At 38.4% G+C, this 17148-nt stretch overlaps 1 protein-coding gene across 4 annotated transcripts in view; it reads left to right on the top strand.

Annotated features, from left to right (window-relative positions):
• The first annotated feature begins 7791 nt into the window (after window positions 1–7791).
• atp8a1 (ATPase phospholipid transporting 8A1) overlaps window positions 7792–17148 on the top strand; it is a 109202-nt gene continuing 99845 nt past the window's right edge. For all 4 annotated transcript variants that reach the window (XR_014593239.1, XR_014593240.1, XR_014593241.1 and 1 more), the window contains exon 1: window positions 7792–8151. Coding sequence is in view for 1 of the 4 variants with exons in the window: in XM_083915399.1 (XP_083771525.1) it covers window positions 8103–8151 (49 nt within the window). In the remaining 3 variants the exon portion in view is untranslated. The remainder of the gene's footprint in view (window positions 8152–17148) is intronic.

Genomic DNA, 17148 nt, shown 5'->3' with positions numbered 1-17148 from the left:
ATGACAATAAGATAGTGATAATATAAGGAGGTGTACATGTAACTGTGCTGGGTATAGAAACATGTATGTCAGTAGGCCACTTATATATAGACTCTACAGGATCTTCATGTTCTGAAAACTTTGTGCAGCAGTTTCAGCCTGACGTACTGTACCTTTTAATTGTAAAGTAATAAAGTAATATGTAGCCTACTGTGATACCATCCAAACATATGAATGCATGTAAGTGGATATTCCTTGACCGATTATTGTGTTTCATCCAAGGTGGGAGTGCAGGGGTTCACTGGGTTTCCTCCTGAAGCAGAAGAGGACCAACCATATAACATGTCACAGTCAGTGACACAATACAGCAGCGTGTCCACAGATACGCCTCGGACAGTTTTTTTTGTGTCACAGGTGATGAAGCAGCTCCCTGGAGATGTGACATGTCGGTTTATAGCGGTGAAAGCACCACTCTCTTTGAGTGCTGCAGTTTGGCCCCTGAGGTAAGAGCTACACACACACACACACACACACACACACACACACACACATCATCATCACCTGTTCGTGACAGTGTTATGAACATTAGAGAAAATCCATTCGGGAAAGTCTACTGTGTCTGACTAAGATTTAGTGGTATCCTGAGACTGATGTATGAGCCTGGCTCTGGCTCCAAGTCTTATTGATTCAAAGTCACCTTAAGTCTCCTTTAAACTGTCTTTTATTATAAGGACATCACAACAGCGATTACAATATGGCCTGTTAAGGCTCGTTGTTTATTACTGCTTTAGCCTATGATAGACACCATCAGGGTGTATGGGAATTACTGCCTGAGGAGCTGGGGGTACTTAATCACTTGTTTATTAAATCTCGACTTAATTTTTCTTGGGCTGTTTTTTCCTTCTTTTAAATCTAATTATCTTTAACAGTTCTTGAATCCCATCTTTCAAAACCACCAAAAACCTCATTACTGTGAATGATGGGCGTCCTTAATGGAGTTAGACCAGTGTCGGTTATTTCAAATCAAAGTATCAAACCTGGAAAGCTCCGTAAAAAAAGTAGGCTATTGCCAAGTGCAGAGGGTCATGACGGTTTTAAGAGCTGCAAACCAGCGATTGGTAGAAGTTCTTCTTTGCTATCAGATAAGAGACGAATTCTGAGGGAATAATATCTTTATGTGCATGAAAATGCTCAAAATTTAAGTTCCTGAATACTGATCCAAGTACACATTTAGGATGTTTCACAACTGTGGCGTGGTTTGTATTATTGCTGTTTTTTGTTGCTGTTTTTTACAAAATGTGGCACACCCCAAGTCTCTCTTTCCTATCTTTCTAGATTCTGGCTTTAGAAAAACACATTTCTAATATACAGCAGGTAAGATGAATAGAATGTGGCCTAAGACAATAAAGAAATGGATGGATCTCATTACTGCCTTTGATGATAATCTATATATTTAAATGCTTGAACCTCAGCTGCCACCCCCACACCTTGTTGTTTGTTTGTTTGTTTTCTTGCTGTTTATTGCTTGTTTGGTCATTGTATTCCTCCATATACTCTATATCTGTTGTGCGTGAAAATAAAATAAACATTTTACTGCTAAATATTATATTTTATGTACAGTCCTGGTCCTGGGCGGATTAGAGATCCTTCATTTCAATTTGGCAGTCAGTGTCTGGATAAAGCTGCTTATGTTACTCTGCCTGCCAGTTGAACATACTGTTCTTATAATTGGAATAAATCAGTCATGGGCTTTACATATCATTTTCATTTTAATTAGTTTCCTCAATCATCCCTCCCCCCATAGATTTTAACTTTCAGTTTCAGTTTCGGTTAAAACCCTCTTCAGTTCTGTTTTATTCCAGAATAAGGCTTCACATGGATACAACCCCTGTGACACTATATAGTATAAATTAACGAAGATAAAACATGTGTGAAAACAAGCTCACCATGTTGTTTATGCCTCCTGTAAAGACAGTACAGGACATGTTTATCTAGAGTTCAGTGAAACACACCCACGCCACGTTGAGTTAAACAGAAATTTTATCTAATTTTAGCACATTTAGAAAAGAGACCACTGAGATGGTGATAGTCTGTTCAACCTGCAGAGCTTATCTCTCAGCCCTCCTCATCAGTAGTGCTAATGTAACATCGCCAGCCACCTCAACTGCTATTAAAAAAGCAATTTGAAAAGATTAATACTTTAACGCTCTTTAATTTCACTGCTGTTCCCTGGCTCGGCAGAGACTGAGTGGAAGAAGTCAAACAGTGCAGGGTGATGAATGGTTTTAATTTTGTGCAGATAGAATAAACAGATGTATTCATAGATTGCCAGCATGATTTGTATGTTGGCTTCATGATATGACAGTACATTTTGGAGTTGTTGTAACAAGGCGGAATAGAACTCCACATAGGACTTGAGAAAAAATGGTATCTTAGACCATGAAATGTGTCTTTGTGCAGGTTTTTACAAAAATCTGCACACATTAATCAACTATTCTGATGAGTTTTTTTTGCTAAATGACTGCAGTGACTCACCATTTGTGATTTGCTGGGCATCAAACCTAATCACCCTCCCTGACTGCAGATCAACGTCCACAAGGGGGCAGAGTGCAATTCAATTACAGCTAAATGTCATGCTACACAATCGGTCCCCCAAGAGCTGTAGGCAAAGAATGGAGGATGCTGCTGCAGGCCCTATGGCTGCATCCACCAGCTTGGTTTCATCAGTCTGTAGCGAGGAAGAAATGATTCATGATACAATTAATAACACAATTATTTGACCCAAGTGAGAAGGAAAACGACTAATGTATCTATGTATTTTCTTGAGAATATCAAAGCCATTCATGAGTCTGAGCACTAAAAATGAGAAATATTCACATCTTCATATAATTTTACATTAAGTAAGTGCTGTCTTAGTGCTGTGGTAAGCATAAAAGCCAACTTAATGTATCCATGTGGAATGAATTGACTCTTTAGAGAAATTAAAAATTGCTAAGCACTTAAGCATCCAGGTTAGATTCAGGAGAGGTTTCAAAACAGCAGCTTCCAGTACTGGAAAGATATCAGGAAGGGAAGTAGTTGGTACTTTATCCTCTATAGTCAACTGGATACCCTTTTAAAAGCATCTGGGATAGGATCCAGTAAAGCTGTCGCAGGGTTTAAGCTGCATTGCTTCTTCTCTTTGTATTTCCTCTCTAAACAGCAGCAAAGTGGCTTTAGGTATTTGCCTGCAGAGGAAAAGGGCTCCCATACAGGATGATGTTTGTAAGGCTTTTAAACATCATAATTTAAAGGCTAGTTACTCAGCCAGACTTTTGTTTTATATCACTGAAGGATACTGTGAACTCATCATAGTCTGGTGTAGAGAAGATGACCGGGAAGATTGTAAAGGCAGGTTGTTGAGGCTGTTCGGAAAAGGTTCAAGGATCATTCTCATTATCTGGGTTTTTTTCAGGCACTTTTGACTAAGTGAAGTTATGAGCCATACTTACATACATACAGCCCTTTTGCAATGTGGAGATACATGTCACTCCCTGTTTTTTAATCTCTGCTACCAAATTACCAATTTAATACAATTTATCATGTGGCATACCTTCCAACAGTTGAGGCATTTCACCAACAAGCAAAAATGTTAACCCCATGGTGGCGCTAGAGTGAAAATCAGAACAAAATTTGTAACTATGGATATCAGTAGGCGGATGGACCACCACTTCAGTGAGTTTCATACATCACATACCTAAGGAGCCAATCCCGTCAATTTGTGGCAGAGGCATTTCATAGCGTAACTATGGCAGCAGTGGTGGGCGGGGCTTAAGGTCAGATCCAAAATTTCTCAATGAGGGAGAAGAGTATGTGCCTCCAGCCTCTTTTGAGCTTTTCTTTTTCTTTTTGCTTTTTTTGTGGGAAAACCATGTTAAACAAAATATTAATCATGTAAGTATATTTTTTTTACATATTTGTCTGATGTTTCTGTAGGAGGACTTTAATCTTAATTGCAGGCCAAAAACTGAATCAAAAATTAGACTGAAAAAATACTTTCTTTGTTGTTGACATTTTTGCCCTTATTATAAAGAGACACTGTATATATAGACAAGAAACACTGATAGGAATCTTAACCGCTTGGTCTCCAGGACACCCCATAATTTGGAATAATAGTTAGAATGATAAACAGCAATAATTATTGTTATCAATAGCTAATTCAAGCCGTGGACATGGAATAAACAGAAGGAGCTGACTGTAAAGTTGTGTCAACGTTATGTTTTGTTCTGGATCTTTTATTTGCCTTTTAATCACAGCCTGACAAAAGGTATATTTACAGTGCAATAGTGTATCAAAGAACAAAGGTGTTCGGAGAGAATATCAGTGAAATGGTTTAAGGTGGATCTGATAAACATACAAAACAAATAAACTGATAAAAACACTCACACATGCTTTTTGTAACTGACACAGATTTTGACAGTCGTGGAAACTGTTACGGCTGGTTGAATGAGTCATTGTTTGGACTGCTCTGCTGTAAAACACAAAACACACACACACACACACACACGCACACACACACACGCACACACACATGCGCACATAATCGAAGAGGCAGGCTTCTTGTCACTGTTGCTTAGCAACCGTGGGAGCTACACGAGCCAAATCCCTGTGGTGGCAAGCTGATGTTGAATTAGGTGGAGTGGGGGAAAGAAAGGAAATCTTTGGGAGAGATGTGTCTCTAGCAAGCACAGGAGGAGGCGTTGATGTTCAGGTGTTCATTTCTTATTTTTGGAAGTGGTGAATCTTCAGTTCCTATGTAACACAATCTCTCTGTGTTTTTGGTGTGCCCTTTTCTGGATGTCGAGAATAGGACTTATGTTTGCACTTATGATTAAAAAAAACAGGAAAAACATGTCCATTGTTATTCTGAACTCACTTAAGTCTAAATCTTTTTGTTCAAAGAGATGTGAACACACATTTGCTTTCCAGCATCTACTGCCCTGCTCATACACAAATAAGCATAATCTCCCTTTCCCCTAATCTCCACAAAAGTAAATACATTTTATTTTAAAGGGAATATAAATCACTTTTAACTGAGAGTGTCATATGACATGAACATGTCATGAATCACTCTGTAAAAACACATGCACATAAGCAGGACACTCAACATTATGACAACACTACCAGATCAATATACACATCAGACAACGGTGTCCTTAACACTGCAGTTCTCTCAGGCAACTGCAGTGGTGCTGCTGCTGTACAAATGCTGTCCCTACTGTGATTTGCATTTCAACTGCAGTGAGAATGAGAACACACTTTGATTTTCTGTACAGCCTGACAGTCACCTGCTTTCTTCTTCATATTTGCATATGTGTTGCTTTTTTATGTGTCCTATTTTTGGTAACTGGGGGTCCATGTTAGAGCAGATTCATGTCTCACTGATACACTGATCTGGTATATAAAATAAAACCTGTAAGGTAGAGTAAATCACCCTGGATAAGATCTTCAGTTGCTCATTATGAGACAATAATCCAATAAGAACATGGTGAATGATAATGTCTACTTACAACTGCTTTATTCCATTTATGTGGTCAGTAGCTTTCCAGGAATTTTTATCGAATTTCACAATGTACATGAATTTCACTCACAGGGAACATCCTCTACATCGCTGCTGTCAAGCTAAACTGATTCCACTTTAAAGAGAAATGTTTAGTAAGCATGTATATCTGATGTATGAACCATCATAGTTAACATGAGGCACTAGTGATGCAAGGTAAAATTTAGATATTAAATGCTTTAAGTCGAGATGAAAGGTTAAGCAGAAGCTACATGTCCAGGCCCAGAATGTCAGAAAAAATATACACATAGTATGTATCAAACATTAAACATCAAAACATGTTCATTTCATTATTAATTCCAGTACTTGTGTGGAGGATTAATCTAAGAAGGTCAAAAAAGGTGCTACTGATTCTTGTGTGTGTGAACTTTGAGCTGTATTTCTGCATAATATAAAATGTGCTATATAAATAAAGTTAAATATTATAACAATGTAATTATTACATTAAAGAATACAGGATGGAAGCATGTGGCAATATGAATAACATGTGTATAGTGCCACTTTGTTGTGATTGGTCAATTTATTTCATAATCATTTAAACACAGGAATGTAAGAAACTGTAAGACAATACAATGTTAACTAAAGTAGATAGTGGACTAAATTAATACTTTTCTGATGTGTGTTCACTTCTTGCCACTTTGGCCACCAGTAAAAGAAAAGTCTGGACATCCCACTCTCTGCATTAAACAAGAGTATTTTCCAAAATATTAGACTGGTCCTTTAATGAATTAGTCTCTGATGCTCTGCAGTCTTCTCTTTAAAAGGCAGGGAGTCTCCCTGGTTAATAAATAACTAAAAGGCAAACCAAATTAAGAAAATAAAGGATATAAACATACACTAGCCTAATAGGGATCCCTCTCCCACATGAGTGCACTAAGTGATTGCTTTGACCTCCCTGCTCATATTGTACTGATGCAGGCACTGACTTGAAAAACACTCTGCCTTTAAAAATATTAATGATTTCATGATCATCAGTCTAAATATGTGTTTGTTTATGTCTGTTTACTGGTATTTAAACGTACCAAATACTCCTTCTCCGCCCAGCCTCAGTGCAGATGTTAACTCTCCTGTGCGACATCACAGCCAGCTCCAAACTCTGTATCATGACATTATATGTAAAGTACAAATGAAAATGACGTTCTGGAATTATTCACGTTTTTAATAACTTTTTATAACAAGTTTGGTTGTGTTTATAGTGCTGTATGTCCTTTGTGCATGAATAAAATATGCAGCAATAACACAACAACAACAACAACAAAAGAGTAATTAGTAAGCTAGTTTTTTTACATTTTATTTTGGATATTCAAAACACAAATGCATACTGTACACTACAGACATCTCAAAAGTATATATTTTAGTTACAACCAAAATAGCGTGTAAGAGTATAATAGTCTTTTATAACACTAGTGCGGTGACAATAGAGAGACCAGTCAGACATTCAGTCAATCATATGAGATGGGAGATTCTCCATGTAATTGATTAAAGGTTGCCATACTTCATAGAAAAAAACGTATCTTATTCCGCAGTGAGTATGTAATTCTCTTTCTCCTTTCAAAAACCAAATACAAGTTACATATCAGTTAAATATTGTTTGAACTATTAATCAGCATAATTCCACAGTATTATGCATGTCACAGTATGTATAAAGAAATGTCAATATAATAAAACATGTCCATATACAGAGATATCAATATCATAAAACATGTCCATATAACGACATGTCAATATAATGCCAAATACAGTATGTAGGCACATTTCCAATGTTTGAGCATGTAATAATGTATGTTAGTTCGTTAAGTAGTGGAGGCTTACATTACAATAACTATTACACACATGAATAACCATATTTTATACAAAAACAATACTACATCTCGATAAGCCAACTCCCACCAAATGTACTATTGTTTTGTCTTCAAGCTGTGAACAACATCTACTGCAGGAGGGGGGGCGTCCACACCACCATACAAACGTATCTGTGTCTTAATCATGATTGGCCCTACCGATTATAATCAAGCACATTGTTTTCGTCTTATATACTCGAAAAAATCCAAATTCACAAGTTATATTTCCTAGTTACGGTGCAATGAATAGTTATTATGTTCCCGCCCCCCCCTCCCACTGCGGTTGAAGTTGGTACGGTCCATAATGTGAAGCGGCACCGTCCCCCTCACGTCAGTTTATGGTAAATCCGTGTCCACTCCTGCTACCGAGGGCGTTCAGGTTTATAATCCGCCGTGTGAACCGGGATGCTGGGGGATCCATGAAGCCGTGTGTGCTCCTGGACATGGTTCTGTCACCACCACCAGGAAATACGTGTTGTATATTTAACTCGTCTGTATCTCTCATTTAGCAGTACATAGTAAACACGCAGCAGTACTATCCGCATGAGAGAGGATCTTCTGTTGTATTTTAGCCGTTTTTTTTTTTTGAATTCTTTGACGGTTGAGAAGAAGAAGCCACAGGGAGCAGAACTAACAAGCAGCGGCCGTTTGACAGGTGCCGTCGCCCGGCTCTGTGTGGAGAGATGCCGCCCGTCCAGAGAACCATGTCTGATGTTCGTAGCCGGGCGGAGGGTATGTAAAGACTATTTCACTTCGTTGTAATGTGTTAGAGAATTGATTGGAAGTCAAGTTCAGTGGCTATTTTACCTTGTTACCGAAAGAAGGCCGGTGGCCGGAAGCTCTCTGGAAGTAACAGAACAGTAACTTGCTAGCCAAAGCTGCGATTAACGTTGCCCCAAACAGGGGTCAAGGAACTCCCGGGGGGGCCTCGGGAGTTTTCTGAAGAAGTCTCCAGAAAAAGAACTCCATCATTTTTAATGTAACATGTCAATAAAAGAAAGAGCTTTGTTGTCACCATACGTGCAGATTTAAATACAACTATAGTGTTTGAAAAGGGAAGTTAGTTTGTATAGCACCATTCAGTAACTAGGTAATTCATTAAAAGCACTGGAAAGAAACACAACACATATAAGATGACATTAAAATATATAATTGACATACAAAAAAAAGTATTAATTAAAAATCAAGCAAATCAAAATATTTCAATAAAATAAAAGCAAGAATATTAAAGAAATAGGTGTTAATAGGTGTAATAGGTCTCAGTGCAGTTTGAGTGATTAATAAGTATGGCACAATTCACCCACAAGCACACATCCAGATTGGGATTAGGATTGTGTTGTTCACCGGAAATTTACCATCATGTCATGAAGCAGGAGAAGAGACCAGGAATACTTTAAAAATGATGACCGCAGTAATAAAGCAAAATAACAAGTGTACAGCAAATTACATCTACAGTAGCATGGGTCTAATAATACAGCCATTCTAATTCAGCTGGGACCCTCACTCCTTCACCCTCACTGCACCAGTGACTTTCCACTGCATCTCAGTTGTATTTGCCAGAGAAAGAGGATGCGGATACATAGACATGACTTAAGTGGTTGCTCATAAGGGGATCTGTTGAGGTAGGACTCTAAAGGCTGCTTGGTAGCTTTGTGTCTTAAGGCCTGTGTTTATCCAGGAGATCACCTTTGGCTGGGCACATACAGGCTTACTGCAGATGCACAGTCCTGTAGGGTTTCCTCCTATCACTTATTTGTGGCTCACCCTGACCTCTGACCTCTCTGGACTGGCTGGGGCAGAATTAATCTGCAGGGATCAATAACATATCGTATTGTTATTATTTATGGGGCTTACTGCAGTTTGTGTTTCTCCTCATTCTAAATGTAGTGGCACTGTCATAGTTTGATTTGTGATTGCTTAGGTTTGATTGATAACTGATCCAGGCTACTATCTCAATCTGAGTTATTGCTGTTGAGTATATTTTTGGGCTACTAATGCAAACAGTCTGGCCTCTTACAGTGGATTAAAATTAATTTCTTCACATTTGTATTTTCTTGATAAGTTGTTCCATAACTCAACATGTAGGGGATAAGGGCTCGTTGTCATAACTTACAGTATATGTGCCTCTCATTGAGGTTTTGATACGATAAAATGTCTACAATAACAGTGTGTACAGTCTCATTTACCTCTAGTAATGCAGCAATGTCATCCTATCAGACAGTTTAATTGTTGAGTATGTGAATACAGGTCTTCATTCAAGTAGCTAGGACTTGAAATGTATATTAAAGAGACATGTGACTCAATTTAAAAATTCAGTATTTGAGAACATGAAGGACTGCATTAAAGCTACTGCAGAGGAGCTCAAAACTAAGCCCAACCTGTGACACCCTCAACTTGTGGTGCACAACTTGGCCAGTGTATCCATGTCCACAGTATAACGGACCATTGACTCATTTGTTTATAAACACTATAATTCAATGTTTTTTTAAAAAATGTAACAATTTTTGATTTAAGTAAAACTAGGTGTTACTTGGGGATTTACTGTCATTGTCAACATTTTACAGAAAAAAAAAACTTTAAAGCTGGTCGGGTAGCTTTCTATGAAAAATGTTATTTTTTTTATATTTGGTGAAATTGTCTCTATATCCTGACAGCACTATGAGACAGATGCTCTGTGAAAAAGTCACGTACCACTGCATCAAGCTGTTGCTCCTTGTCTGCTCCAAATGGCATCTGCCAGACTCCACTGCGACCGACAAAACAACTAGTGAGAGTGGCGCAGCATCTGACGTCAATGGCTGCTCGATCTGTGAAAATAGGCAGCGCTGATTAAATATGAATCAAGATTCTGTTACTGTATTGTCTATTTCTGGAATAATGATGTGATTTTCACTTGTTGTTTTCAGAAACATGTTTTAGTATACTGTTTATCTGTAAAATGAGAAAGTTTGTGACCAAGTTAAGCCACAACATGTGGCGAGCAGACAGGTCTTTATATTGGCACATAATAAATACTCTTAGTATTAGTATTGGCTTAAGTGACCATTATTGCTATTTGGTTATGTTTGTAGTGCTGTATGTCCTATTATACTATTAGTATTTCTTTCTCTGAAGACTATTCCTCTATTCTACTCCTCTACCACTTCTCCACAGACAATCAATAGGAAACTATTTTTGTTGAGGCAGAGAATGTTTTTAACTACAGATGCACCGATCCATTTTTTTCCAATCCAATCCTATACGATACCTGGACTGAGCGTATCGGCCGATACCCGATACCGACCCGATACTGCTGTTGAATGAATGAACTGTATACCATGCCATGTGAGTGAAGGCATCCGGCTTGACATAAACATATAGCCTTGTTAAAACAAAGGTAACAAATTAACACAGATATAAATGTACTTAATATTATTTATTAACAAATAACGGTGTGTACATTTGTAGCAAAAATAAATAAATACCACTTCCATATAAAGTGCACTGCTAACAGATATTTTAAAATGTAATATAAAACCCTAACCGGTGTTGCAAGCATATAATTGACGTGACTAGATCACTGTAACCGTATTGCTGTGTATGATATTATTAAAAAAGAAATGACTGGATCCAAATGCTTGATCGGCTTCATTCATCCGATATCCGATCAAGCTAATTAGTCCATATGGGATTCAGGTATCGGATCGGTGCATCTCTATTTATAACTCATAAATGAATTATTGCTAATAGAAACCAAAACTTGTGCCTACACAGTGAGCATTGTTCATAACTGGATATCTACTAATTTTCACTGGTTTACCCAAATTAAATTATAAATATAAATGCAAGTATTTGCGTAAAACCGATTTCTGTGCTGTTAAATTGAGTTTCTCCTTACACTGTTTGGTAGTAGTTTTGTGGTTATAATATGCCAACTAAGAGCTGGTAATTCTAAAGCAATTTGTCATCCTGTGCACTACAACAGAAATTATAGTGCCACTGAAGGCCTTACACATCCTACTGGAAAAAATCTAAATAATTAAATATGTAGAGATTCCATAGAAAACTGTTGACCAATGTGGCGGCTGCTGCAGTCACAAGAGCAAACACATGAATTATGCAGCAGCGATTGCTGTCACCCCCAACTACCACATACTACCTTTTTAGGTAGCTGTTTTCCATTTGGTTCTACGCTATCATTCCCTTGCTTCAGTCATCACAGTATCATGTTTTCTTTGCAAGCATCTTTGGAATATTGGCCTCATGGGTCCATATCTGGTGAAGTATTTTGCTCAATCATGCGTCTGTTCTGCAACGTTTCTTTATGGCTGCAAGAGCCTAAGCACACTCCCCACACTTCAGTTTTATTTTTTAATCACCACACTGCATCAGGCAGGCTTCCATCTAGAAAGGGCAGACCTCTGCCAGGCTTACCACCTAATCCATCAGCGGCCTGTCCGTCAGCTCTCCGTGCTGCACACTCCCCAGTCTCGCCCACCACGTGCCGCTCCTTTCCCTGTCACTCTTCTCTGCTGTGCTCTGGAAACATTCAACATCACTGCTAGCCTGTGCCTGCATGTGTTGCCAAAATAACCTCATAGACCTAAGACTAGGGTTGTCAAAAGTAACTTCAATACTCTTCAATATCAAGTTTCAAAACGATGTTATCCACATCATATTGAAAGTACTGAAGATATTAAAAAAAGTAGATTTGCAATCCAATTTCCAACCCAAGGTTTCACAGATGAAACAACATTGAAGATGTGACTTTTTCAGCACCGTAGGTTGTTAACTTAAAAAAAACCCAGTGCCATTGATATTTCTCTTTTTGACGTGGTATTGAAAGAAGTGTCAAGTATCGTTTTTAATGCTAGTAATGTATCAAAGTTTATTATTATGTTATCGTAACAACCATATCGGGGACAGTTGGGGTACAGGGGACATTCGTAGCTATAAGCATGTTTAATGTTTGATCCTGCACTGACAGACAGGCACCTTTTAGATGTTGATCTGTACAATACAAATGTCCATGAGAAGCGGGAAGGGGCTTAATACCTGCTTCCACTGTCAAGATGGGAAAGCTGATCAACAGAATCAATGCAAGTTAAGGCTAGAAAGATAGCAAGAAGCATCCTGTTTGCCATCTTAGCTTGCATGCTTATCTGCAGACAGACCAAATCCCCTCTCACAATTGACACTAAAGGTGTAGATTGGCAGGTAAGCCTGTCTTGTGAGGATGAATCTATCAAAAGACGAAATGCTTGTCTTTTCGTGTCAGCAGATTCACATGATAGAAGGTGGCAATCTGATGCTCTTCACCATCTGATCGCCTACATAATAGTTTTAAAGACACAAAGTAGACTGCTTCTTCTTTTAGCATTATATCTCTACCTTTCTGTCATTCTTGAGATTTTTTTCCCCAGTGTAAGTGAAGCAGGTTACTCCCTCGTAGCATTTTAATAACACCAGCTTAGCCTCGGTCTGTCTGAATAGTGGGAACGGCATGGGGAGGGAGACTGGAGGGGGATAGACGGCTCCCTTCTGAAGGGATCGAGAGCTGCCCATGTGCCTGGCGGATCACTGGCTGATAATAATGTGCCACAAAAGCCCAACACGCCACTAAATCCCCTTTCTGGGGCCGCTGGTGTGTCATATCAAGTTCCCTCAGGCTTCTCTACTCTGTGTCTATGTGCCGGCATGGGACATCTCCTCTATTTTCCACTTAATGTCCTGGCCCCATCACTAACCTGCAGCCAGTCTAATATGTCTTTCTTCAGATACTCAATTTCCCTCACCTCAATGATTCTCCTCTGTGTGCAAAGCTAAGTGGATGTGGCAGGTCGTTGTGAGGAGGGAAGATGTGAAAATGTTCCTGTGCACATGTCCTCACAGAGATGGATGCAGATGCACAGAACCTATTATGTACGTCGTTATAATGACCTGAGACAATGATGACGATGAAGAGTGAGAACTCTGCAGAATTTGTCACAAGGATTGCCCCACAAGAAATTGTGTTATCTTAATTTTCAGTCAATTGGTCGATTATTTCTTTGACTGAGTTGATAATTGTGGTGTGCCATCGTGGCCTTGGAGTTAAGACACTGACGCAATATCTTTCGTTTGCGTTGGCCAGTTACATTTTCTAACAGTGATAAACAACATTTTTACGGAATAATTTTCTTTTGCTCAATTAATCGTTTCATCAAAGTATTGTTTCTGCTCTTACAAAAACTCTTGCTGTACTTATGGGCAGATAAGTCCTCTACCTAACTTCTCCATAAAACCTAAGATATTGTAAATATAATGGCTCTGTGCTTTGCTTTCAATAATTGTAAGGTTTGGGCCAATACAGTGATAGTGTTTCATATTATTTCATCTTAAAAATGTGAAGCTAGAAACAAACAAAACTCAAATTGATTGAGTAAATATTGGTGCTTTTCATATCTTAGCTGTTTTGAAGTAGTTTGCAAAAATATTATTAAAATTGTGAAATGAAACCGGAGATTCAGCCCTTAACTATATCATTGTAATGTCTTAATGTTCTGAGTGGTTCAAGAGTCATTAAACCATCAGTTTTCTAGAATTTATTCTAGCCTCTGATCTGCAGGTCAGCTGCATATCCTCTGTAATGTTTCTCAGATCGAACCTTATTTACGAGCAACTGAAAAGCTATGTTGGAAACAAATGCTCTTAGGGAGCTACATCTTTCATTCTCCCCAGCCTAGCCATCAACTCATAAGATGTACAGTAACTCTGTTCCCACCTCATGTTCCAAAAGGGCAAATAATTCATGAAAGCAGCATTAATAAACACTGAGAAAGAGGCCCTAAAATGTATCCGCATTAATAATTTTTTATGCTGGTGTCTTGTTTCTGGCCTGGCTGTGTTTTGTCTTTGTGATGCACGCACACACATTAACAGCAGGAAAATGCAGCAAACCTGCACGTGCCAGGAGATAGTCAATGTGGTCGCGCCACAGCGTGATGACAAGGTCAGATGGAAATGCACTCCACAGGGAAGCAACACCATCAATGGTTGGAATATATACCTCTCGCTGCCTTTGACCCCCAAGATCTTGAGAATTTTATGGCCTTGCTCCTGTTTCAAATTTATGTGCAACTAGGCCACAGTGCTCTAACTACTGAAAACAAACCGTACAGCAGTATAATTGTGTTACAGTGCACTCTTACTAAGATTGCTCTCATTAGATAATACTTGAGATTTTCTGGTTCTGAATGGGTTTACATTAGTCATCTGGGACTAATGTGAATCATAGTTTGTACAATATAAAGCTGTATCTTAATCTACATTTCTATGTTGTGCTTCTATACATCCTACTCATTACCTACTCAGGAATCCTTGACTGGCGTATTTGGCATATTATTTAGATGTTTGTGCTAACAAAACAATAATGCTTTCATCACTTCCACGAATGCCTGTGCTTGCGCAGTGAAAGCAATAGAGCAATAATTGTTCCTGTTATTAATAGATACAGTCTGTACATTAACGCTGTTCAAGAGCTTAAATCAATAACAGACAAGGATGGAGTCCATTTTATTATTTCCTCCATAGAGCTGAAAGGGTGAATGCATTTGTTGTGCACGTGTTGCTTACTCTGGGTGATGGAAAACAGTGTTTTACTGTTTAGCCGACACATTACTAACATGTCACATAAGGTCAATGGGCACCACTCAAACACTGGGATGGATTTATTGTCATTGCTCAGCCATTTGGAAATGCTGCTATCTTTAGAGAACATATAGAAATTAGTACAGTTGTTCTTATATTTTTTCTGCTCCCATTTCAAGTCTGAGTCCTGAACTTTAATTTTGTTTTGTTGATTCTTTGGTTGACTGTCATGACATTTTATGCAGAAACTCATGGTCCTCGAAGGACGAATTTGGGGATACTTTCTTTTCATCTAACACCACCAGGATGTTGACATTTTTGGCTTTTTGGCTCTGTCTTTCAGTGAAATATCTACTAACTAGTAGATGTTTTGCTATTAAATTTGTTTGATATATTCATGTTTCACTCTAATAACTTTCTTATAACTCCAGTGATCCTTAACTTTTTATTTAGTGCCATTGTCAAGACAAAATTTCAATGTGTCCAGTTCTTTGGTTTATGACCAAATAGCTACAAAACTAATTATATTCTTATCAACCTCGGCTGTGTTTTGTGTTAGTGCTAGTTAGCAAATTTTAGAATACTAACATGCTAAGCTAAAATGGTGAACATGCATTGTAAACATTATACTTCTTAAACATCAGCATGCTCAAGTACAGCGTCACAGAACCACTCTTAGTCTTTTCTTGCTGCTTGATGAATTACCTTAATGATTAATTGATTTAACACATTTGTTGTTCATTAGTTTTCTGTCAGTTGACTTATAGATTTATTGACATTTTTCTTTGCTGAGGTGATTTCCCTAGCAGATGCGGAGGAACATCAAGCAAAATGTTGACACCTTGTGTGATGTTTTGGCTTTAACAATAGAACTCTAGACACAACTAGGCATGGGATGATAAGAAAATATCATGTCATGATTATCCTGGCCGAAATGATTGCAATTTGAAACAAAAGGTAATTATAAATCATAAGTCCCCAAATTCCATGTTGTCATAGCTTTCACCTCTCTGCTAGCTAGACATCTGATACTCATGTGGAAGAAACAAACACCACCCACATTTAGCAGATGGATTAGAGACACCATGTCATTTCTGAAATTGGAGAAAATCAGATATACACTGAAGGCTGAGGCTCCAGAGTTTTGAGAGAACCTGGACCCCCTTTTTTGACTTACTATGAGAGCATACACAGCCCATTACAACAAAACGATTAGATGGCGCCCCTCACTCCCCTCCCCCTCCTATTTATTTATTAACCTACTTATTATTGTTTGTTTGTTTGTTTTTGCTCTTTGTTGTTGTTGTTTTTATACTTGTATTTTGTGGCTACTTATTACTTTCTGTTAAATGTATGGGATAGGCTGGCTAAGGATGGGCATAAGGGAGAGATTATGGGGCGGGTGCTGTGATAATGACACTTGTAATGTGTAGTTGTATTAATACCTTAAGAAAATCAATAAAAAAATGTAAAATGAGATAAATCCTTATTAAAAATGTAATTAAAAAAGTCATAGTATGTCATAATAGTGCAGCGGAACAGACTTGCTGTGATCATGGAGAGCTTATTAAATCATCAAACTTACATTTTTTGTTGTGGTTGATAAATACACAGCAATGTTAATTGTACATTAAATGAACACTTTTACTAGGGCTGGAGAAAACCACTGAGGTAAACTGCAGTCCATTTTCTGCTCAAGTCTCTCATGAGGATATTCACAATTACCCTGATTGTCCCATCCCTAGACACAACACTATGACTGGTATTCACAATTTTTCTTTTTTAAGATCTTTGAATTGCACGCCATAATCCCTTTCTCTTACCATTCATAAAAGGGAAGGGTATAGTCACACACAGTGGAAATGTTTCTGTCCCCGTAGATCCCTCGCTAAGCCAGGCCATCCCCTGTGATGTCACAGCAAGCCCCAGCTGCCTGTGTTGTCCCTGGACTGTCCGTTCCAATGTAGCCCTCCTGAGCCTATGGGGAGCCAGACGGAGCCGGACGGGGAGGGAGATTAATTCTGCCCAGTTGTTGTTGTTGTTGTGAGTGCTGGTTACAGCATTGTGATCTGATAAGCGACTTATGGATGTTACTGTTGCTTAGATTGAGGCAGTATCTAA

Source organism: Echiichthys vipera (genome assembly GCF_963691815.1).
Source record: "Echiichthys vipera genome assembly, chromosome: 6".
Classification (NCBI taxonomy): domain Eukaryota; kingdom Metazoa; phylum Chordata; class Actinopteri; order Perciformes; family Trachinidae; genus Echiichthys; species Echiichthys vipera.
The sequence above is the reverse complement of the archived record's forward strand: the minus strand, read 5'-3'. Positions and strand labels throughout refer to the sequence as shown.